This window comes from Nerophis lumbriciformis, linkage group LG05 (genome assembly GCF_033978685.3).
Source record: "Nerophis lumbriciformis linkage group LG05, RoL_Nlum_v2.1, whole genome shotgun sequence".
In the NCBI taxonomy this organism is placed as follows: domain Eukaryota; kingdom Metazoa; phylum Chordata; class Actinopteri; order Syngnathiformes; family Syngnathidae; genus Nerophis; species Nerophis lumbriciformis.
In genome coordinates this window covers 54,418,393-54,441,170 of record NC_084552.2, presented here as the reverse complement: position 1 = coordinate 54,441,170, position 22,778 = coordinate 54,418,393, and the positions used below count along the sequence as shown (strand labels likewise).

Below are 22,778 nucleotides of genomic sequence, written 5' to 3'. Positions count from 1 at the left end.
ATGTCTAAAAAAAAGTTGTGTGATTTGCAGGGATCAATCCGTGCCTGGAAGAAAACGGTGGTTGCCATGCCAACGCTGATTGTGTGCACACGGGCCCAAACAAAGTAAAGTGTCTTTTTATTCGGCGTTGCGTGTTCATGTTTGCGTGTTTTTACTGTGGCTGTGGTCAACCTGTCAGACGTCTTGCCGCTGCATGGACGGCTACGCAGGAGACGGACGCAGCTGCACGGCGGTCAACTTGTGTCAAAAGGTACGTGGGACATACTTGCCAAGCCTCACGATTTTCCTGGGACACTCCCGAATTTCAGTGCCCTTCCCAAAAATCACCCAGGGCAACCATTCTCCCGAATTAGTCCCGATTTCCACCTGGACAACAATATTGGGGGCGTGCCTTAATGGCACTGCCTTTAGCATCCTCTACAACCTGTCGTCACGTCCGCTTTTCCTCCATACAAACAGCGTGCCGGCCCAGTCACATAATATATGCGGCTTTTACGCACTCATAACTGAATGCAAAGCATACTTGATCAACAGCCATACAGGTCACACTGAGGGTGGCCGTATAAACAACTTTAACACTGTTACAAATATGCGCCACACTGTGAACCCACACCAAACAAGAATGACAAACACATTTCGGGAGAACATCAATCAATCAATCAATCTTTATTTATATAGCCCTGAATCACAAGTGTCTCAAAGGGCTGCACAAGCCACAACGACATCCTCGGTACAAAGCCCACATACGGGCAAGGAAAAACTCACCCCAGTGGGACGTCGATGTGAATGACTATGAGAAACCTTGGAGAGGACCGCATATGTGGGTAACCCCCCCCCCTCTAGGGGAGACCGAAAGCAATGGATGTCGAGTGCGTCTGACATAATATTGTGAGAGTCCAGTCCATAGTGGATCCAACATAATAGTAAGAGTCCAGTCCATAGTGGGGCCAGCAGGACACCATCCCGAGCGGAGACGGGTCAGCAGCGCAGAGATGTTCCCAGCCGATGCACAGGCGAGCGGTCCACCCCGGGTCCCGACTCTGGACAGCCAGCACTTCATCCATGGCCACCGGACCTGTGCCCCCCCCCCCCTCAAGGAAAAGGGGAGCAGAGGAGAAAAGAAAAGAAACGGCAGATCAACTGGTCTAACAGGGGGGCTATTTAAAGGCTAGAGTATACAAATGAGTTTTAAGATGGGACTTAAATGCTTCTACTGAGGTAGCATCTCTAATTGTTACCGGGAGGGCATTCCATAGTACTGGAGCCCGAATAGAAAACGCTCTATAGCCCGCAGACTTTTTTTGGGCTCTGGGAATCACTAATAAGCCGGAGTTCTTTGAACGCAGATTTCTTGCCGGGACATATGGTACAATGCAATCGACAAGATAGGCTGGAGCTAGACCGTGTAGTATTTTATACGTAAGTAGTAAAACCTTAAAGTCACATCTTAAGTGCACAGGAAGCCAGTGCAGGTGAGCCAGTATAGGCGTAATATGATCAAACTTTCTTGTTCTTGTCAAAAGTCTAGCAGCCGCATTTTGTACCAACTGTAATTTTTTAATGCTAGACATAGGGAGACCCGAAAATAATACGTTACAGTAGTCGAGACGAGACGTAACGAACGCATGAATAATGATCTCAGCGTCGCTAGTGGATAAAATAGAACGAATTTTAGCGATATTACGGAGATGAAAGAAGGCCGTTTTAGTAACACTCTTAATGTGTGATTCAAACGAGAGAGTTGGGTCGAAGATAATACCCAGATTCTTTACTGATTCGCCTTGTGTAATTGTTTGGTTGTCAAATGTTAAGGTGGTATTATTAAATAAATGTCGGTGTTTAGCAGGACCGATAATCAGCATTTCCGTTTTCTTGGCGTTGAGTTGCAAGAAGTTAGCGGACATCCTTTGTTTAATTTCATTAAGACACGCCTCCAGCTGACTACAATCCGGCGTGTTGGTCAGCTTTAGGGGCATGTAGAGTTGGGTGTCATCAGCATAACAGTGAAAGCTAACACCGTATTTGCGTATGATGTCGCCTAGCGGCAGCATGTAAATACTAAAGAGTGCAGGGCCAAGAACCGAACCCTGAGGAACTCCGCACGTTACCTTAACATAGTCCGAGGTCACATTATTATGGGAGACGCATTGCATCCTGTCAGTAAGATAAGAGTTAAACCACGACAAAGCTAAGTCTGACATACCAATACGTGTTTTGATACGCTCTAATAAAATATTATGATCGACGGTATCGAAAGCAGCGCTAAGATCAAGAAGCAGCAACATAGATGACGCATCAGAATCCATCGTTAGCAGTAGATCATTAGTCATTTTTGCGAGGGCTGTCTCCATAGAGTGATTTGCCCTGAAACCGGATTGAAAAGGTTCACAGAGATTGTTAGACACTAAGTGTTCATTTAGCTGCTGTGCGACAATTTTTTCGAGAATTTTCGAAATAAAGGGAAGGTGGGACACCGGTCGGTAGTTTACCATGAGGTCAGGATCAAGGTTAGGTCTTTTGAGCAGAGGATGAATAACCGCTTTCTTGAATGCTAGGGGAACAGTGCCAGAGGAAAGTGATACGTTTATAATATTTAGCACTGATGGACCTAATAATACAAAAAGCTCCTTGATAAGTTTCCCAGGAAGTGGGTCAAGTAAACATGTTGTTTGTTTTATCCCACTTACACGCTGTAATAGTTCCTCTAATGTTATTTCATCAAAAAGAGAGAGACTATTTTGTATTGCGGTATCCGTCGTAGATACAGTTGTATCTGTGTTCATAGAACCCAGTTGTAGCTGGGATGCGTTATCTTTAATCTCCTTTCTAATGAGTTCAATTTTCTTATTAAAGAAATTCATCCGCACCGTAACACAACATAAACACAACAGAACAAATGCCCAGAACCCCTTGCAGCACTAACTCTTCCGGGATGCTACAATATACACCCCCGCTACCACCAAACCCCGCCCACCTCAACCCCGCACCCCCATCTCCCGAATTCGGAGGTTTCAAGGTTGGCAAGTATGACGTGGGAACGTGGTGATAAAGTTTGGCACGCGGTCGTTGGCAACGCTTGTGTTTGCAGAAAAATGGCGGCTGTCACCAGTACGCCAGCTGTAAAATGACAGGCCCCGGGGTTCGCGTGTGCACGTGTGCCAATAACTTCATCGGCGATGGTTTGACCTGCAAAGGCACCGTCGGCAAGGTGAGAGGTCACCCCGTCGCCTCAACTTCAAATTAAAAGCCCCTTCTTCCTTAAATGAAGCGGCGACTCTCTGCAGGAAATTCTGAGCAGGCGTCTGCGAGATTTTTACCTGGGCCTGATGGTGAGTGACCGTGTCTCCGCCGCATCAGCAAATGCTCATGTGACCAATTGACTCTGCTTATAGTTGGTAGAAGTATCGCTAAGAGGTCGCGGCCCGTTCACCGTATTTGCTCCGAGCACCGCCGCCTACTTAGCGGACAAAAATGGGCCAGGCAGGGTAAGGAATGTTCTGTGAACTTCTGACAAGTTAGCACGTTGGCATTGAGCTCACGTGTGGCGTCCTGGCAGATGAAACGTTTGATGTTGGACAAACACAAAGAAGAGTTCAGTGCCGTCCTGCGCGGTCACATCGTCATGTGTCACACGCTGCTGCCCGCTGACCTGCAGACGCCTCGGAACCTCACCACGTTGTCCGGGCTCGTCCTGGCGACAAGCTCCTCCCAGGTGACTTACACATGGCCCACATATGACATGATAAAATAACAACCTTCTTCATGGCATCATTTCAGGGCAGCATTTTCGTCAACCAGGCCAACGTCACGTACAGCGACGCACTCAGCGTCAACGGAATCTTCCACGAGATTGACAGGATTCTGTTCCCGCCCCACTTGGACGCCAAGATGGAGTCAGAACCGCCCGTGAGCAGAATCATCAAGTCGTGTGATTCTCCCCGTGAGATTCCTGGCGTTCAAAAGTGTCGTTCTCGTTGCAGCTGAACTTGACAAACGTGGCCGATCGTAACGGTTACGGGACCTTCTCCAAGCTGCTGCAGGTCCGAACCTACTTCGGCGTCAGACAATCCAATCCTGTGAGCTGATGTTGTGATTTTTCAGGACACGGGTGTGATGGACATGGTGCATGAGGGGCGGTACCAGCCAGTGATGCTGTTCATGCCCTCAAATGCTGCCATGGCAACCTTGCCACAGGAGCAGAAGGACTTCCTGTTTCACCCACACAACCGCATGCACCTGAAGGAGTACCTCAAGTATCATGTTGTCCAGAACCACAAGGTGAAAGGTCAACTTTTCTGCATGCTAATGTAACGGATGTTGATTAGTAGGGGTGTGGGAAAAAATTGATTCGAATTCGAATCGCGATTCTCACGTTGGGCGATTCAGAATCGATTCTCTTTTTTTTTTTTAAACGATTTTTTTTTTTTTTAATTCATTTATTTTTTTCATATATATATATATTTTTTTTTTTATTAATTTCAAAAAAAAAAAAAATTTAAAAATCGCATTATTCAAGTAGAAACACAGAATAATCATGCGATTTTGGGTTGGCCAAACATGGTTGAATGGTTTATTTCGACGTTGCACTGCCATTTAAAGTTAAAGTTAAAGTACCAATGATTGTCACACACACACTAGGTGTGGCGAGATTATTCTCTGCATTTGACCCATCACCCTTGATCACCCCCTGGGAGGTGAGGGGAGCAGTGGGCAGCAGCGGTGGCCGCGCCCGGGAATCATTTTGGTGATTTAACCCCCAATTCCAACCCTTGATGCCGAGTGCCAAGCAGGGAGGTAATGGGTCCCATTTTTTTTAGTCTTTGGTATGACTCGGCCGGGGTTTGAACTCACAGCCTACCGATCTCAGGGCGGACACTCCAACCACTAGGCCACTGAGTAGGTAAAATGACATCTTAAATGTCATTTTAACAAATTAATGATTTGACAACGCTAATTATTGCATTTTCTTTGTTATCTTCTTTGCTTGTTAGAAATGCTGACATTTAACACAGAAAGTGAACAAACTTCTAGGGGTGTGGGAAAAAAATCGATTCAAATTCAAATCGCCATTCTCATGTTGTACGATTCAGTATCGATTCTCATTCTTCAAAAATCGATTTAAAAAAAACAACAATTTTTTATATTTTTTATTAATCAATCCAACAAAACAATACACAGCAATACCATAACAATGCAATCCAATTCCAAAACCAAACCCGACCCAGCAACACTCAAAACAGCAATCAACAGAACAATTGAGAGGAGACACAAACACGACAAAGTAGTGAAACAAAAATGAATATTATCAACAACAGTATCAATATTAGTTACAATTTCAACATAGCAGTGATTAAAAATCCCTCATTGACATTATCATTAGACATTTATAAAAATTAAAAAAAAAAAGAACAATAGTGTCACAGTGGCTTACACTTGCATCGCATCTCATAAGCTTGACAACACACTGTGTCCAATATTTTCACAAAGATAAAATAAGTCATATTTTTGGTTCATTTAATAGTTGAAACAAATGTACATTGTTGCAATCAGTTGATAAAACATTGTCCTTTACAATTATAAAAGCTTTTTACAAAAATCTACTACTCTGCTTGCATGTCAGCTAGAGATGCGCGGATAGGCAATTATTTCATCCGCAACCGCATCAGAAAGTCGTCAACCATCCGCCATCCACCCGACCTAACATTTGATCAGAACCGCACCCGCCCGTTGTTATATATCTAATATAGACGATGCAAGGCATTAGTGAGGTTATAAAGCTTTTGCCTGTTAAAGAAAGGAGACTGATCCAATGCAGCACAGACATTCGCGTGCCACGCTGTCACGACCCAGACGCACACCAGTGCGCAATCATATGGGAGCCGCGCTGAGCGCACCTCCAAGCGCGTCTCGCTGCCGGCGACGGCCGGGTATGGGCCCGACGCTCCAGCGCCATCCATTTTCAGGGCTAGTTGATTCGGCAGGTGGGTTGTTACACACTCCTTAGCGGGTTCCAACTTCCATGGCCATCGTCCTGCTGTCTATATCAACCAGGGTGAGCCCCACCCCTTTCGTGAGCGCACTGCGCGCGGAGTGACCCCTGTTACGTGCCCCCGGCAACAGGGGTGGCGGGCAGGTAAGCTGCGCGGGCGGAGCGCGCGGAGTGACCCCTGTTACGAGCCCCCGGCCACGGGGTTGGCGGGCAGGTAAGCTGCTTACCTGCTGCGCGTGACGCCGGCCGCGGCGAAGCGGACGAGGCGGGGTGTCGGTGCGGTGGGCGCGGTGGTGACCCTGGATGTGCGTCGGGCCCTTCTCGCGGATCACCTCAGCTACGGCTCCCGGTGGGGCCCTCTCGGGGGAAGGGGCCTCGGTCGCGGACCCCGGCGAGGCGTCCCTTCTCCGCTCCGTAAAAGTGTCCATCTCTTTTTTTTTTTTTCTTCTGTTGTGGCATATGCAGCAGGTGCCTGCTCATTTTTCGTATGTGGGTAACAACATTTAACTATGTATATATATTTCCGAATTGGTTTAACTGCCACCCGCCTGAATCTATTTAAAATCTAATTTTTTTTTTATTTCAACCGCCCGACCCGACCCGACCCGCGGATAAAATCTAATTTTTTTTAATTTCATCCGCCCGATCCGCGGATAATCCGCGGACTCCGCGGTTGTGCCCGCAAACCGCGCATCTCTAATGTCAGCAGACTGGGGTAGATCCTGCTGAAATCCTATGTATTGAATGAATAGAGAATCCTTTTGAATCGGGAAAAAAATCGTTTTTGAATCGAGAATTGTGTTGAATTGGAAAAAAAAAATCGATTTTGAATCGAATCGTGACCCCAAGAATCGACACCCAAAGATTCACAGCCTTATTGATTAGTGTGGCCGTGTGATAGCACGTCTATGACCCTGACAACTTGAAGGACCTGAGGTGTCCAGAAGACTGAAATTCTCCAGACAAGTTGTCTTGGATTTTTTTGCGCCCGAAAAGGAATCTGACCGACTTTTCACACAATATCAATTAGTTTTTGAGTAACGTGTAGATAACTAACCGTACTTGGAACACCCTCTTTCCATCGCCAGACTCGATATGCCGCCTCCTCTTGGTGTGATGCCGTCTACAGAACTGGAGCCCATTTCCCCGCATAGACAGTGTGGATAAAAGCCTGCAAAACTATTATTTTGATCACTTAATTGCATGTTTTTGTCGCCTTGGTCTATGATTACTTCATAACCAATATGGTTAACTTTATGAGCAAAACATAATATAAAATAATCGCCATTTCCGGACTTCCCTGCTCTTCAATCTCCACATCTATAGACCCCACAGCCTCATGCTCTTTCAGCATTCTTGAGGAAAACATCAGTTGACTTATGTACTTACCTCCTTGAAACGCTTCGCCCTTTCTAGAGCATAGGGTCTCTGCTAGTTGTCTTTCGGTCGCCTGCGATTCTCTTCCCCTCTTGCCTAGAGGTGTTGGCGCTGTGTACATCTAGGACAGCTGTGGCCTTTCCCTTCTTCTCTTCCCTTGAGGGTCACATTCAAGCGGCGCTCTGGTGATGGATGTTGCAGGTTTCCGAAGAGTGTGGCCAATCCATCTCCACTGTCTTCCTCTGATTGCAACTTTGACTAGCTCCTGACCTGTTTTTACTAGCAGTTTTTAGGCCACCAAATTACCAAAATGTAGCGTAGTCTTGAGTTGATGAAGGTTTGAAGTAGAGCTGCAACAACGAATCGATTAAATCGATTAAAATTGATTATAAAAATAGTGGGCGATTAATTTAGTCATCGATTCGTTGGATCTATGCTATGCGCATGCGCAGAGGCTATTTTTTTATTTATTTATTTTTTTTATTTTTTTTATTTTTATAAACCTTTATTTATAAACTGCAACATTTACAAACAGCTGAGAAACAATAATCAAAACAAGTATGGTGCCAGTATGGTGCAAGTATGCTGTTTTTTTCCCAATAAAATACTGGAAAGGATAGAAATGTAGTTTGTCTCTTTTATCCGATTATTAATCGATTAATCGAAGTAATAATCGACAGATTAATCGATTATCAAATTAGTTGTTAGTTGCAGCCCTAGTCTGAAGTTTCTTGATGTTGAGTTGTGTCAGACCCCACATTTTGCAGCTGTATGGTAGGATGGACTTCACGTTGGATTCAAGGATCTGTAATTTGGTTTTGGTGGAGATGTTCCTGGTTTTAACTGGGCAAACGAAGCCTTGGCCTTCCCTATGCTTGCCTCCACATCTTTGTTTGCTCCTCCATCATTGCTGATGACACTTCCGAGATAGGTAAAGTCGTTCGCTACCCCTGGCTTTGCCATATTTTTTTTACCCGCATCTCTTTTGTTTTTGATTTATCTATTGTCAGTCCAACCTGTCCTTAGTTGTGTCCTGGTTTCCCCATGAGGGAGTCATCAGTTGGAGAGGACGCAAAATAGAATATTAGCGGGTTACATTTGTTATCTCTCCTTTTTTCTTCTTTCTCCATTTTTCCGCTGAATTTGACCCAGTCTTTCTCCCCTCAAGGGTGCTGCTGATTTCTGGGATTGCATTGATTGATTGATTGATTGAGACATTTATTAGTCGGTTGCACAGTGAAGTACATATTCCGTACAATTGACCACTAAATGGTAACACCCCAATAAGTTTTTCAACTTGTTTAAGTCGGGGTCCACTTAAATTGATTCATGATACAGATATATACTATCATCATAATACAGTCATCACACAAGATAATCATCAGGGTATATACATTGAATTATTTACATTATTTACAATTCGGGGTGTGGGAGGGGGGGGTGGGTGGGGGGGTGGGGGGTTAGGTTTGGTTGTTATCATCAGTCATCAAAAATTGAGAACAGAGAAATGGATATTGAAACAGTGTAGGTCTGACTTGGTAGGATATGTACAGAAAGTAGTGGACATAGAGAGAGAGAGAGAGAGAGAGAGAGAGAGAGAGAGAAAAATCAGAAGGCATAAGAAAAGTATCTACATTTGATTGTTTACATTTGATTATTAACAATCCGGGGAGGGGGTTAGTTCAGGGTTGAAGTTGCCTGGAGGTGTACTTTTATTGCGGTTTTGAAGGAGGATAGAGATGCCCTTTCTTTTATACCTTTTGGCTTGAGTTTGAAAATTGTTTACATCAAAACTTTGACCAAAACCCTTCTTTTTCCAAGTACAATCGCTGCAAATTTCACTCCTCCCGCTTAGTCCGTCCCATTTTGCACGAGTCAATTTGACTGGAGATGTCCATATTTTCCTTATATTCCCATCATTTGGAAGTGAGTGCAGGCTGGCCGCTTCCTTAGTTGTATTGCTACAACCTGCAACAAAGCATCTGGCAACCATATTTGATCATTCTTATAAATTCTGTACAAACATAATGTTTCGGGATGAAGATTGTACCAAACCACATACCGTATTTTCCGGACTATAAGCCGCTCCGGAGTATAAGCCGCACCGGCCGAAAATGCATAATAAAGAAGGGAAAAAACATATATAAGTCGCATTTTTGGGGGAAATTTATTTGATAAAACCCAACACCAAGAATAGACATTTGAAAGGCAATTTAAAATAAATAAAGAATAGTGAACAACAGGCTGAATAAGTGTACGTTATATGACGCATAAATAACCAACTGAGAACGTGCCTGTTAGAGATGCGCGGATCGGCAATTATTTCATCCGCAACCGCATCAGAAAGTCGTCAACCATCCGCAATCCACCCAATCTAACATTTGATCAGAACCGCATCCGCCCGCACCCGCCCGTTGTTATATATCTAATATAGACGATGCAAGGCATTAGTGAGGTTATAAAGCTTTTGCCTGTTAAAGAAAGGAGACTGATCCAATGCAGTTCAGACATTCGCGTGCCACGCTGTCACGACCCAGACGCACACCAGTGCGCAATCATATGGGAGCCGCGCTGAGCGCACCTCCAAGCGCGTCTCGCTGCCGGCGACGGCCGGGTATTGGCCCGACGCTCCAGCGCCATCCATTTTCAGGGCTAGTTGATTCGGCAGGTGGGTTGTTACACACTCCTTAGCGGGTTCCAACTTCCATGGCCACCGTCCTAGCTGCTGTCTATATCAACCAGGGTGAGCCCCACCCCTTTCGTGAGCGCACTGCGCGCGGAGTGACCCCTGTTACGCACCCCCGGCAACAGGGGTGGCGGGCAGGTAAGCTGCGCGGGCGGAGCGCGCGGAGTGACCCCTGTTACGAGCCCCCGGCCACGGGGGTGGCGGGCAGGTAAGCTGCTTACCTGCTGCGCGTGACGCCGGCCGCGGCGAAGGCGGACGAGGCGGGGTGTCGGTGCAGTGGGCGCGGTGGTGAACCTGGACGTGCGTCGGGCCCTTCTCGCGGATCGCCTCAGCTACGGCTCCCGGTGGGGCCCTCTCGGGGGAAGGGGCCTCGGTCCCGGACCCCGGCGAGGCGTCCCTTCTCCGCTCCGTAAAAGTGTCCATCTCTTTTTTTTTTTTTCTTCTGTTGTGGCATATGCAGCAGGTGCCTGCTCGTTTTTCGTATGTGGGTAACAACATTTAACTATGTATATATATTTCCAAATTGGTTTAACTGCCACCCGCCTGAATCTATTTAAAATCTTTTTTTTTTTTTATTTCAACCACCCGACCCGACCCGACCCGCGGATAAAATCTAATTTTTTTAAATTTCATCCGCCCGATCCACGGATAATCTGCGGACTCCGCGGTTGTGCCCGCAAACCGCGCATCTCTAGTGCCTGGTATGTTAACGTAACATATTATGGTAAGAGTCATTCAAATAACTATAACATATAGAACATGCTATACGTTTACCAAACAATCTGTCACTCCTAATCGCTAAATCCCATGAAATCTTATACGTCTAGTCTCTTACGTGAATGAGCTAAATAATATTATTTGATATTTTACGGTAATGTGTTAATAATTTCACACATAAGTCGCCCCTGAGTATAAGTCGCACCGGCCGAAAATGCATAATAAAGAAGGGAAAAAACATATATAAGTCGCATTTTTGGGGGAAATTTATTTGATAAAACCCAACACCAAGAATAGACATTTGAAAGGCAATTTAAAATAAATAAAGAATAGTGAACAACAGGCTGAATAAGTGTACGTCATATGACGCATAAATAACCAACTGAGAACGTGCCTGGTATGTTAACGTAACATATTATGGTAAGAGTCATTCAAATAACTATAACATATAGAACATGCTATACGTTTACCAAACAATCTGTCACTCCTAATCGCTAAATCCCATGAAATCTTATACGTCTAGTCTCTTACGTGAATGAGCTAAATAATATTATTTGATATTTTACGGTAATGTGTTAATAATTTCACACATAAGTCGCCCCTGAGTATAAGTCGCACCCCCGGCCAAACTATGAAAAAAACTGCGACCTATAGTCCGAAAAATATGGTACTACGCAACATAAAATTGCCTCCAGTCTTCCGTAGGTGATGTCAGCAGCACCCACATTTTGGAGCTAAAAGTGGGTGTTCCAAAATAGTTCCAAACTCATTAGAAAACAAGTCTAAAATCACTCCTATGGCTATTTTGAAGGGGGAATTTTCCTGTCGACATAATTTTGAGGTTTACAACTATGACAGCATTAGGACAGGATAAGACAGACTTTTATTTATCCCACAATGGGGAAATTGTGTGGTTGCAGTGCAGATTTCCACACACAATAAAGAAAAAAAGTAAAACGTAATGAAAAACTAAAGGGGGGCCCTATGAGAGTCACCCTTGACAACAAGCTGACAGCTCAAGCTTTTAGCTCATTACTTAGCGTGCTCAAATCTCAAACTGCGGGCCCTGGTTAGAGCCCAAGGCAGGATGCAGGGGGCCACACTACACTGATTGTACCAAGTCCACTGCTGTTAGCAGGCTAGCAATCTCACGTGTTGTCTCTGATCAGGTTTACGCTGAAGGCCTGATCCATTTGGACTCTCCTCGGACGCTGCAGGGCTCGTCTCTCTCGTTTAATTGCGGCGGCCCGGACGAAATTGTAAGTGTGATGAAGAGGAGAGTGGAGGAAGGAGACCGGCTTTCACGTGACCTGTTCTCCACCAGGGACAAATCTTCGTCAACGACGGAAAGTGCCGGATCGTCCAAAGACATCTCGTGTTTAACGGCGGCATCGCTTACGGGATCGACTGCCTGCTGACCCCGCCCAGCCTTGGGGGGCGGTGTGATGAGCAGACGACCTTTGACCTTCAGGTGAGTTTTCTTCCTGTGGAGGTCACACTGCAAACAACAATGCCGACCTTTGACCTTTCCTAGATGACTTGTGGACTGTGCAAAACTAAGGCCAATCAGTGTCCGAGAGGATCCACGCAGAAGGTGCGTGTTGTCGCTCGGTTCCACAGCAACCCACTGCCGCCGCTTCGTAACGCCATGTTGTCTTCAGATGGTGGAGAAGTGCGACCTGCCCACCGTGCTTTTCAGCAGGAACTCGGGCTGCCGCAGCGTGTGCACGGTCAACTTGTGGAAGCCAAAGTGTTGCCGTGGTTACTACGGGCGAGACTGTCAAGGTGAGACCGCAGACGCGCGATGATGTCATCGCACAGGGATGAACATAGTCTGCCACCTTCCTTTCCAGCGTGCCCGGGCGGTGTCGGTTCCCCTTGCAGTAACCGTGGTGACTGTGATGACGGCCATCTTGGCAACGGCACTTGTACTTGCGTGACGGGCTTCAGGGGCGTGGCTTGCGAGCTTTGTGCCGAGGGGTTTCACGGCGCCAATTGTAGAGGTGATTCTCTTTTTACATCATCTTTCATCTTCTCAGGCGTTTAATCGATCACAACCGGACTGCCGGGATTGTCTTAGAACAGTGGTTCTCAACCTTTTTTCAGCGATGTACCCCCTGTGAATTTGTTTTTTAATTCAAGTACCCCCTAATCAGAGCAAAGCATTTTTGGTTGAAAAAAAGAGATAAAGAAGTAAAATACAGCACTATGTCATCAGTTTCTGATTTATTAAATTGTATAACAGTACAAAATATTTCTCATTTGTAGTGGTCTTTCTAGAACTATTTGGAAAAAAAGATATAAAAATAACTAAAAACTTGTTGAAAAATAAACCGGTGATTCAATTATAAATAAAGATTTCTACACATAGAAGTAATAATCAACTTAAAGTGCCCTCTTTGGGGATTGTTGCCTGGAGTTGTACTTTTATTGCGGTTTTGAAGGAGGATAGAGATGCCCTTTCTTTTATACCGTTTGAAAATTGTTTACATCAAAACTTCGACCAAAACCCTTCTTTTTCCAAGTACAATCGCTGCAAATTTCACTCCTCTCGCTTAGTCCGTCCCATTTTGCACGAGTCAATTTGACTGGAGATGTCCATATTTTCCTTATATTCCCATCATTTGGAAATGAGTGAAGGCTGGCCGCTTCCTTAGTTGTATTGCTACAACCTGCAACAAAGCATCTGGCAACCATATTTGATCATTCTTATAAATTCTGTACAAACATATTGTTTCGGGATGAAGATTGTACCAAACCACATACCGTATTTTTCGGACTATAAGTCGCTCCGGAGTATAAGCCGCACCGGCCGAAAAGGCATAATAAAGAAGGGAAAAAACATATATAAGTCGCACTGGAGTATAAGTCGCATTTTTGGGGGAAATGTATTTGATAAAACCCAACAACAAGAATAGACATTTGAAAGGCAATTTAAAATAAATAAAGAATAGTGAACAACAGGCTACGTCATCAGTTTCTGATTTATTAAATTGTATAACAGTACAAAATATTTCTCATTTGTAGTGGTTTTTCTAGAACTATTTGGAAAAAAAGATATAAAAATAACTAAAAACTTGTTGAAAAATAAACAGGTGATTCAATTACAAATAAAGATTTCTACACATAGAAGTAATAATCAACTTAAAGTGCCCTCTTTGGGGATTGTTGCCTGGAGTTGTACTTTTATTGCGGTTTTGAAGGAGGATAGAGATGCCCTTTCTTTTATACCCTTTGGCTTGAGTTTGAAAATTGTTTACATCAAAACTTCGACCAAAACCCTTCTTTTTCCAAGTACAATCGCTGCAAATTTCACTCCTCTCGCTTAGTCCGTCCCATTTTGCACGAGTCAATTTGACTGGAGATGTCCATATTTTCCTTATATTCCCATCATTTGGAAATGAGTGAAGGCTGGCCGCTTCCTTAGTTGTATTGCTACAACCTGCAACAAAGCATCTGGCAACCATATTTGATCATTCTTATAAATTCTGTACAAACATATTGTTTCGGGATGAAGATTGTACCAAACCACATACCGTATTTTTCGGACTATAAGTCGCTCCGGAGTATAAGCCGCACCGGCCGAAAATGCATAATAAAAAAGGGAAAAAACATATATAAGTCGCACTGGAGTATAAGTCGCATTTTTGGGGGAAATGTATTTGATAAAACCCAACAACAAGAATAGACATTTGAAAGGCAATTTAAAATAAATAAAGAATAGTGAACAACAGGCTATGTCATCAGTTTCTGATTTATTAAATTGTATAACAGTACAAAATATTTCTCATTTGTAGTGGTCTTTCTAGAACTATTTGGAAAAAAAGATATAAAAATAACTAAAAACTTGTTGAAAAATAAACCGGTGATTCAATTATAAATAAAGATTTCTACACATAGAAGTAATAATCAACTTAAAGTGCCCTCTTTGGGGATTGTTGCCTAGAGTTGTACTTTTATTGCGGTTTTGAAGGAGGATAGAGATGCCCTTTCTTTTATACCCTTTGGCTTGAGTTTGAAAATTGTTTACATCAAAACTTCGACCAAAACCCTTCTTTTTCCAAGTACAATCGCTGCAAATTTCACTCCTCTCGCTTAGTCCGTCCCATTTTGCACGAGTCAATTTGACTGGAGATGTCCATATTTTCCTTATATTCCCATCATTTGGAAATGAGTGAAGGCTGGCCGCTTCCTTAGTTGTATTGCTACAACTTGCAACAAAGCATCTGGCAACCATATTTGATCATTCTTATAAATTCTGTACAAACATATTGTTTCGGGATGAAGATTGTACCAAACCACATACCGTATTTTTCGGACTATAAGCCGCTCCGGAGTATAAGCCGCACCGGCCGAAAATGCATAATAAAGAAGGGAAAAAACATATATAAGTCGCACTGGAGTATAAGTCGCATTTTTGGGGGAAATGTATTTGATAAAACCCAACAACAAGAATAGACATTTGAAAGGCAATTTAAAATAAATAAAGAATAGTGAACAACAGGCTATGTCATCAGTTTCTGATTTATTAAATTGTATAACAGTACAAAATATTTCTCATTTGTAGTGGTCTTTCTGGAACTATTTGGAAAAAAAGATATAAAAATAACTAAAAACTTGTTGAAAAATAAACCGGTGATTCAATTATAAATAAAGATTTCTACACATAGAAGTAATAATCAACTTAAAGTGCCCTCTTTGGGGATTGTTGCCTAGAGTTGTACTTTTATTGCGGTTTTGAAGGAGGATAGAGATGCCCTTTCTTTTATACCGTTTGAAAATTGTTTACATCAAAACTTCGACCAAAACCCTTCTTTTTCCAAGTACAATCGCTGCAAATTTCACTCCTCTCGCTTAGTCCGTCCCATTTTGCACGAGTCAATTTGACTGGAGATGTCCATATTTTCCTTATATTCCCATCATTTGGAAGTGAGTGCAGGCTGGCCGCTTCCTTAGTTGTATTGCTACAACCTGCAACAAAGCATCTGGCAACCATATTTGATCATTCTTATAAATTCTGTACAAACATATTGTTTCGGGATAAAGATTGTACCAAACCACATATCGTATTTTTCGGACTATAAGCCGCTCCGGAGTATAAGCCGCACCGGCCGAAAATGCATAATAAAGAAGGGAAAAAACATATATAAGTCGCACTGGAGTATAAGTCGCATTTTTGGGGGAAATGTATTTGATAAAACCCAACAACAAGAATAGACATTTGAAAGGCAATTTAAAATAAATAAAGAATAGTGAACAACAGGCTATGTCATCAGTTTCTGATTTATTAAATTGTATAACAGTACAAAATATTTCTCATTTGTAGTGGTCTTTCTAGAACTATTTGGAAAAAAAGATATAAAAATAACTAAAAACTTGTTGAAAAATAAACCGGTGATTCAATTATAAATAAAGATTTCTACACATAGAAGTAATAATCAACTTAAAGTGCCCTCTTTGGGGATTGTTGCCTAGAGTTGTACTTTTATTGCGGTTTTGAAGGAGGATAGAGATGCCCTTTCTTTTATACCCTTTGGCTTGAGTTTGAAAATTGTTTACATCAAAACTTCGACCAAAACCCTTCTTTTTCCAAGTACAATCGCTGCAAATTTCACTCCTCTCGCTTAGTCCGTCCCATTTTGCACGAGTCAATTTGACTGGAGATGTCCATATTTTCCTTATATATTTGGAAATGAGTGAAGGCTGGCCGCTTCCTTAGTTGTATTGCTACAACCTGCAACAAAGCACCTGGCAACCATATTTGATCATTCTTATAAATTCTGTACAAACATATTGTTTCGGGATGAAGATTGTACCAAACCACATACCGTATTTTTCGGACTATAAGCCGCTCCGGAGTATAAGCCGCACCGGCCGAAAATGCATAATAAAGAAGGGAAAAAACATATATAAGTCGCACTGGAGTATAAGTCGCATTTTTGGGGGAAATGTATTTGATAAAACCCAACAACAAGAATAGACATTTGAAAGGCAATTTAAAATAAATAAAGAATAGTGAACAACAGGCTATGTCATCAGTTTCTGATTTATTAAATTGTATAACAGTACAAAATATTTCTCATTTGTAGTGGTTTTTCTAGAACTATTTGGAAAAAAAGATATAAAAATAACTAAAAACTTGTTGAAAAATAAACAGGTGATTCAATTACAAATAAAGATTTCTACACATAGAAGTAATAATCAACTTAAAGTGCCCTCTTTGGGGATTGTTGCCTAGAGTTGTACTTTTATTGCGGTTTTGAAGGAGGATAGAGATGCCCTTTCTTTTATACCCTTTGGCTTGAGTTTGAAAATTGTTTACATCAAAACTTCGACCAAAACCCTTCTTTTTCCAAGTACAATCGCTGCAAATTTCACTCCTCTCGCTTAGTCCGTCCCATTTTGCACGAGTCAATTTGACTGGAGATGTCCATATTTTCCTTATATTCCCATCATTTGGAAATGAGTGAAGGCTGGCCGCTTCCTTAGTTGTATTGCTACAACCTGCAACAAAGCATCTGGCAACCATATTTGATCATTCTTATAAATTCTGTACAAACATATTGTTTCGGGATGAAGATTGTACCAAACCACATACCGTATTTTTCGGACTATAAGCCGCTCCGGAGTATAAGCCGCACCGGCCGAAAATGCATAATAAAGAAGGGAAAAAACATATATAAGTCGCACTGGAGTATAAGTCGCATTTTTGGGGGAAATGTATTTGATAAAACCCAACAACAAGAATAGACATTTGAAAGGCAATTTAAAATAAATAAAGAATAGTGAACAACAGGCTATGTCATCAGTTTCTGATTTATTAAATTGTATGACAGTACAAAATATTTCTCATTTGTAGTGGTTTTTCTAGAACTATTTGGAAAAAAAGATATAAAAATAACTAAAAACTTGTTGAAAAATAAACCGGTGATTCAATTATAAATAAAGATTTCTACACATAGAAGTAACAATCAACTTAAAGTGCCCTCTTTGGGGATTGTTGCCTAGAGTTGTACTTTTATTGCGGTTTTGAAGGAGGATAGAGATGCCCTTTCTTTTATACCCTTTGGCTTGAGTTTGAAAATTGTTTACATCAAAACTTCGACCAAAACCCTTCTTTTTCCAAGTACAATCGCTGCAAATTTCACTCCTCTCGCTTAGTCCGTCCCATTTTGCACGAGTCAATTTGACTGGAGATGTCCATATTTTCCTTATATTCCCATCATTTGGAAGTGAGTGCAGGCTGGCCGCTTCCTTAGTTGTATTGCTACAACCTGCAACAAAGCACCTGGCAACCATATTTGATCATTCTTATAAATTCTGTACAAACATATTGTTTCGGGATGAAGATTGTACCAAACCACATACCGCATTTTTCGGACTATAAGCCGCTCCGGAGTATAAGCCGCACCGGCCGAAAATGCATAATAAAGAAGGGAAAAAACATATATAAGTCGCACTGGAGTATAAGTCGCATTTTTGGAGGAAATGTATTTGATAAAACCCAACAACAAGAATAGACATTTGAAAGGCAATTTAAAATAAATAAAGAATAGTGAACAACAGGCTATGTCATCAGTTTCTGATTTATTAAATTGTATAACAGTACAAAATATTTCTCATTTGTAGTGGTTTTTCTAGAACTATTTGGAAAAAAAGATATAAAAATAACTAAAAACTTGTTGAAAAATAAACAGGTGATTCAATTACAAATAAAGATTTCTACACATAGAAGTAATAATCAACTTAAAGTGCCCTCTTTGGGGATTGTTGCCTGGAGTTGTACTTTTATTGCGGTTTTGAAGGAGGATAGAGATGCCCTTTCTTTTATACCCTTTGGCTTGAGTTTGAAAATTGTTTACATCAAAACTTCGACCAAAACCCTTCTTTTTCCAAGTACAATCGCTGCAAATTTCACTCCTCTCGCTTTGCACGAGTCAATTTGACTGGAGATGTCCATATTTTCCTTATATTCCCATCATTTGGAAATGAGTGAAGGCTGGCCGCTTCCTTAGTTGTATTGCTACAACCTGCAACAAAGCATCTGGCAACCATATTTGATCATTCTTATAAATTCTGTACAAACATATTGTTTCGGGATGAAGATTGTACCAAACCACATACCGTATTTTTCGGACTATAAGCCGCTCCGGAGTATAAGCCGCACCGGCCGAAAATGCATAATAAAGAAGGGAAAAAACATATATAAGTCGCACTGGAGTATAAGTCGCATTTTTGGGGGAAATGTATTTGATAAAACCCAACACCAAGAATAGACATTTGAAAGGCAATTTAAAATAAATAAAGAATAGTGAACAACAGGCAATGTCATCAGTTTCTGATTTATTAAATTGTATAACAGTACAAAATATTTCTCATTTGTAGTGGTTTTTCTAGAACTATTTGGAAAAAAAGATATAAAAATAACTAAAAACTTGTTGAAAAATAAACAGGTGATTCAATTACAAATAAAGATTTCTACACATAGAAGTAATAATCAACTTAAAGTGCCCTCTTTGGGGATTGTTGCCTAGAGTTGTACTTTTATTGCGGTTTTGAAGGAGGATAGAGATGCCCTTTCTTTTATACCCTTTGGCTTGAGTTTGAAAATTGTTTACATCAAAACTTCGACCAAAACCCTTCTTTTTCCAAGTACAATCGCTGCAAATTTCACTCCTCTCGCTTAGTCCGTCCCATTTTGCACGAGTCAATTTGACTGGAGATGTCCATATTTTCCTTATATTCCCATCATTTGGAAATGAGTGAAGGCTGGCCGCTTCCTTAGTTGTATTGCTACAACTTGCAACAAAGCATCTGGCAACCATATTTGATCATTCTTATAAATTCTGTACAAACATATTGTTTCGGGATGAAGATTGTACCAAACCACATACCGTATTTTTCGGACTATAAGCCGCTCCGGAGTATAAGCCGCACCGGCCGAAAATGCATAATAAAGAAGGGAAAAAACATATATAAGTCGCACTGGAGTATAAGTCGCATTTTTGGGGGAAATGTATTTGATAAAACCCAACACCAAGAATAGACATTTGAAAGGCAATTTAAAATAAATAAAGAATAGTGAACAACAGGCTATGTCATCAGTTTCTGATTTATTAAATTGTATAACAGTACAAAATATTTCTCATTTGTAGTGGTTTTTCTAGAACTATTTGGAAAAAAAGATATAAAAATAACTAAAAACTTGTTGAAAAATAAACAGGTGATTCAATTACAAATAAAGATTTCTACACATAGAAGTAATAATCAACTTAAAGTGCCCTCTTTGGGGATTGTTGCCTAGAGTTGTACTTTTATTGCGGTTTTGAAGGAGGATAGAGATGCCCTTTCTTTTATACCCTTTGGCTTGAGTTTGAAAATTGTTTACATCAAAACTTCGACCAAAACCCTTCTTTTTCCAAGTACAATCGCTGCAAATTTCACTCCTCTCGCTTAGTCCGTCCCATTTTGCACGAGTCAATTTGACTGGAGATGTCCATATTTTCCTTATATTCCCGTCATTTGGAAATGAGTGAAGGCTGGCCGCTTCCTTAGTTGTATTGCTACAACTTGCAACAAAGCATCTGGCAACCATATTTGATCATTCTTATAAATTCTGTACAAACATATTGTTTCGGGATGAAGATTGTACCAAACCACATACCGTATTTTTCGGACTATAAGCCGCTCCGGAGTATAAGCCGCACCGGCCGAAAATGCATAATAAAGAAGGGAAAAAACATATATAAGTCGCCCTGGAGTATAAGTCGCATTTTTGGGGGAAATGTATTTGATAAAACCCAACAACAAGAATAGACATTTGAAAGGCAATTTAAAATAAATAAAGAATAGTGAACAACAGGCTATGTCATCAGTTTCTGATTTATTAAATTGTATAACAGTACAAAATATTTCTCATTTGTAGTGGTTTTTCTAGAACTATTTGGAAAAAAAGATATAAAAATAACTAAAAACTTGTTGAAAAATAAACAGGTGATTCAATTACAAATAAAGATTTCTACACATAGAAGTAATAATCAACTTAAAGTGCCCTCTTTGGGGATTGTTGCCTAGAGTTGTACTTTTATTGCGGTTTTGAAGGAGGATAGAGATGCCCTTTCTTTTATACCCTTTGGCTTGAGTTTGAAAATTGTTTACATCAAAACTTCGACCAAAACCCTTCTTTTTCCAAGTACAATCGCTGCAAATTTCACTCCTCTCGCTTAGTCCGTCCCATTTTGCACGAGTCAATTTGACTGGAGATGTCCATATTTTCCTTATATTCCCATCCTTTGGAAATGAGTGAAGGCTGGCCGCTTCCTTAGTTGTATTGCTACAACCTGCAACAAAGCATCTGGCAACCATATTTGATCATTCTTATAAATTCTGTACAAACATATTGTTTCGGGATGAAGATTGTACCAAACCACATACCGTATTTTTCGGACTATAAGCCGCTCCGGCCGAAAATGCATAATAAAGAAGGGAAAAAACATATATAAGTCGCACTGGAGTATAAGTCGCATTTTTGGGGGAAATGTATTTGATAAAACACAACAAGAATAGACATTTGAAAGGCAATTTAAAATAAATAAAGAATAGTGAACAACAGGCTATGTCATCAGTTTCTGATTTATTAAATTGTATAACAGTACAAAATATTTCTCATTTGTAGTGGTTTTTCTAGAACTATTTGGAAAAAAAGATATAAAAATAACTAAAAACTTGTTGAAAAATAAACAGGTGATTCAATTACAAATAAAGATTTCTACACATAGAAGTAATAATCAACTTAAAGTGCCCTCTTTGGGGATTGTAATAGAGATCCATCTGGATTCATGAACTTAATTCTAAACATTTCTTCACAAAAAAAGAAATCTTTAACATCAATATTTATGGAACATGTCCACAAAAATCTAGCTGTCAACACTGAATATTGCATTGTTGCATTTTTTTTCACAGTTCTTTTTGACAGACATTTAAAAAAAATCTCACGTACCTCTTGGCATACCTTCAAGTACCCCCAGGGGTACGCGTACCCCCATTTGAGAACCACTGTCTTAGAAGACCTTTTGTCTCTCATCCGAATAGATTTAATCAGTTCATGCTAACAGACAAGGCAGGACAGCTGTCGTCTGAGAGGATGGTAAATGGTAAATGGGTTATACTTGTATAGCGCTTTTCTACCTTCAAGGCACTCAAAGCGCTTTGACACTATTTCCACATTCACCCATTCACACACACATTCACACACTGATGGCGGGAGCTGCCATGCAAGGCCCTAACCACGACCCATCAGGAGCAAGGGTGAAGTGTTTTGCTCAAGGACACAACGGACGTGACAAGGTTGGTAGAAGGTGGGGATTGAACCAGGAACCAGGAACCAGGTTGCTGGCACGGCCACTCTCCCAATCGCGCCACGCCATCCCTGTTTCTGTGTATTTATCTTCTAAGGTGGTACTATGGCCGTTTTGCACCACAGTAGATTGAAACCATCCTTGTTGGAGAATGTCTCTAGATTAGAGGATAAATACACTATCCTCTCAGACTACATAGTCTGTGAGCATGAACTAATGAGGCCTGCTTGGAGAAGAGAGCTGAAACGTCTCCAGGACTACCTGAACAGTCTAGTTTCCATTGATACAATGACTTGGATGAATGAAAATATTTAAAGACCTCGTCCTCATGGTTTTGGTTCCCACTACTCAGCCTGCAACTGCTTAGAACACGGAACGTGTGACGACGGACGAAGAGGGACCGGTTCTTGTTTTTGTGAGGCGGGCTGGACCGGCGAGCGCTGCGAGACACCACAAGGTGACTTGTTTGTTTACACCACGTAGAGCCCGTCTTTGTGCTAACGTTTGATGTCCTCCAGCTGAGGTCTTCCAGTGTTCTCCGTCTTGTTCCGTCAAGGCCGTCTGCCAGGAGAACAACACATGCGTGTGTCGCCCATTTTATGAGGGAGACGGATACACCTGCACAGGTAGGACGCCGAGTCCGCCTGGTGAC

At 41.6% G+C, this 22,778-nt stretch overlaps 1 protein-coding gene across 4 annotated transcripts in view; it reads left to right on the top strand.

Moving 5' to 3' along the window:
- stab2 (stabilin 2) overlaps positions 1–22,778 on the top strand; it is a 75,244-nt gene that overhangs the window by 29,385 nt on the left and 23,081 nt on the right. For all 4 annotated transcript variants that reach the window (XM_061959672.1, XM_061959674.1, XM_061959673.1 and 1 more), the window contains 16 exons: positions 31–104; positions 179–250; positions 3,089–3,208; positions 3,285–3,329; positions 3,393–3,485; positions 3,557–3,712; positions 3,778–3,906; positions 3,981–4,040; positions 4,102–4,278; positions 11,939–12,028; positions 12,094–12,240; positions 12,304–12,363; positions 12,431–12,554; positions 12,623–12,772; positions 22,479–22,583; positions 22,645–22,752. In XM_061959672.1, the coding sequence (XP_061815656.1) occupies positions 31–104; positions 179–250; positions 3,089–3,208; positions 3,285–3,329; positions 3,393–3,485; positions 3,557–3,712; positions 3,778–3,906; positions 3,981–4,040; positions 4,102–4,278; positions 11,939–12,028; positions 12,094–12,240; positions 12,304–12,363; positions 12,431–12,554; positions 12,623–12,772; positions 22,479–22,583; positions 22,645–22,752 (1,710 nt within the window). The remainder of the gene's footprint in view (positions 1–30; positions 105–178; positions 251–3,088; positions 3,209–3,284; positions 3,330–3,392; positions 3,486–3,556; positions 3,713–3,777; positions 3,907–3,980; positions 4,041–4,101; positions 4,279–11,938; positions 12,029–12,093; positions 12,241–12,303; positions 12,364–12,430; positions 12,555–12,622; positions 12,773–22,478; positions 22,584–22,644; positions 22,753–22,778) is intronic.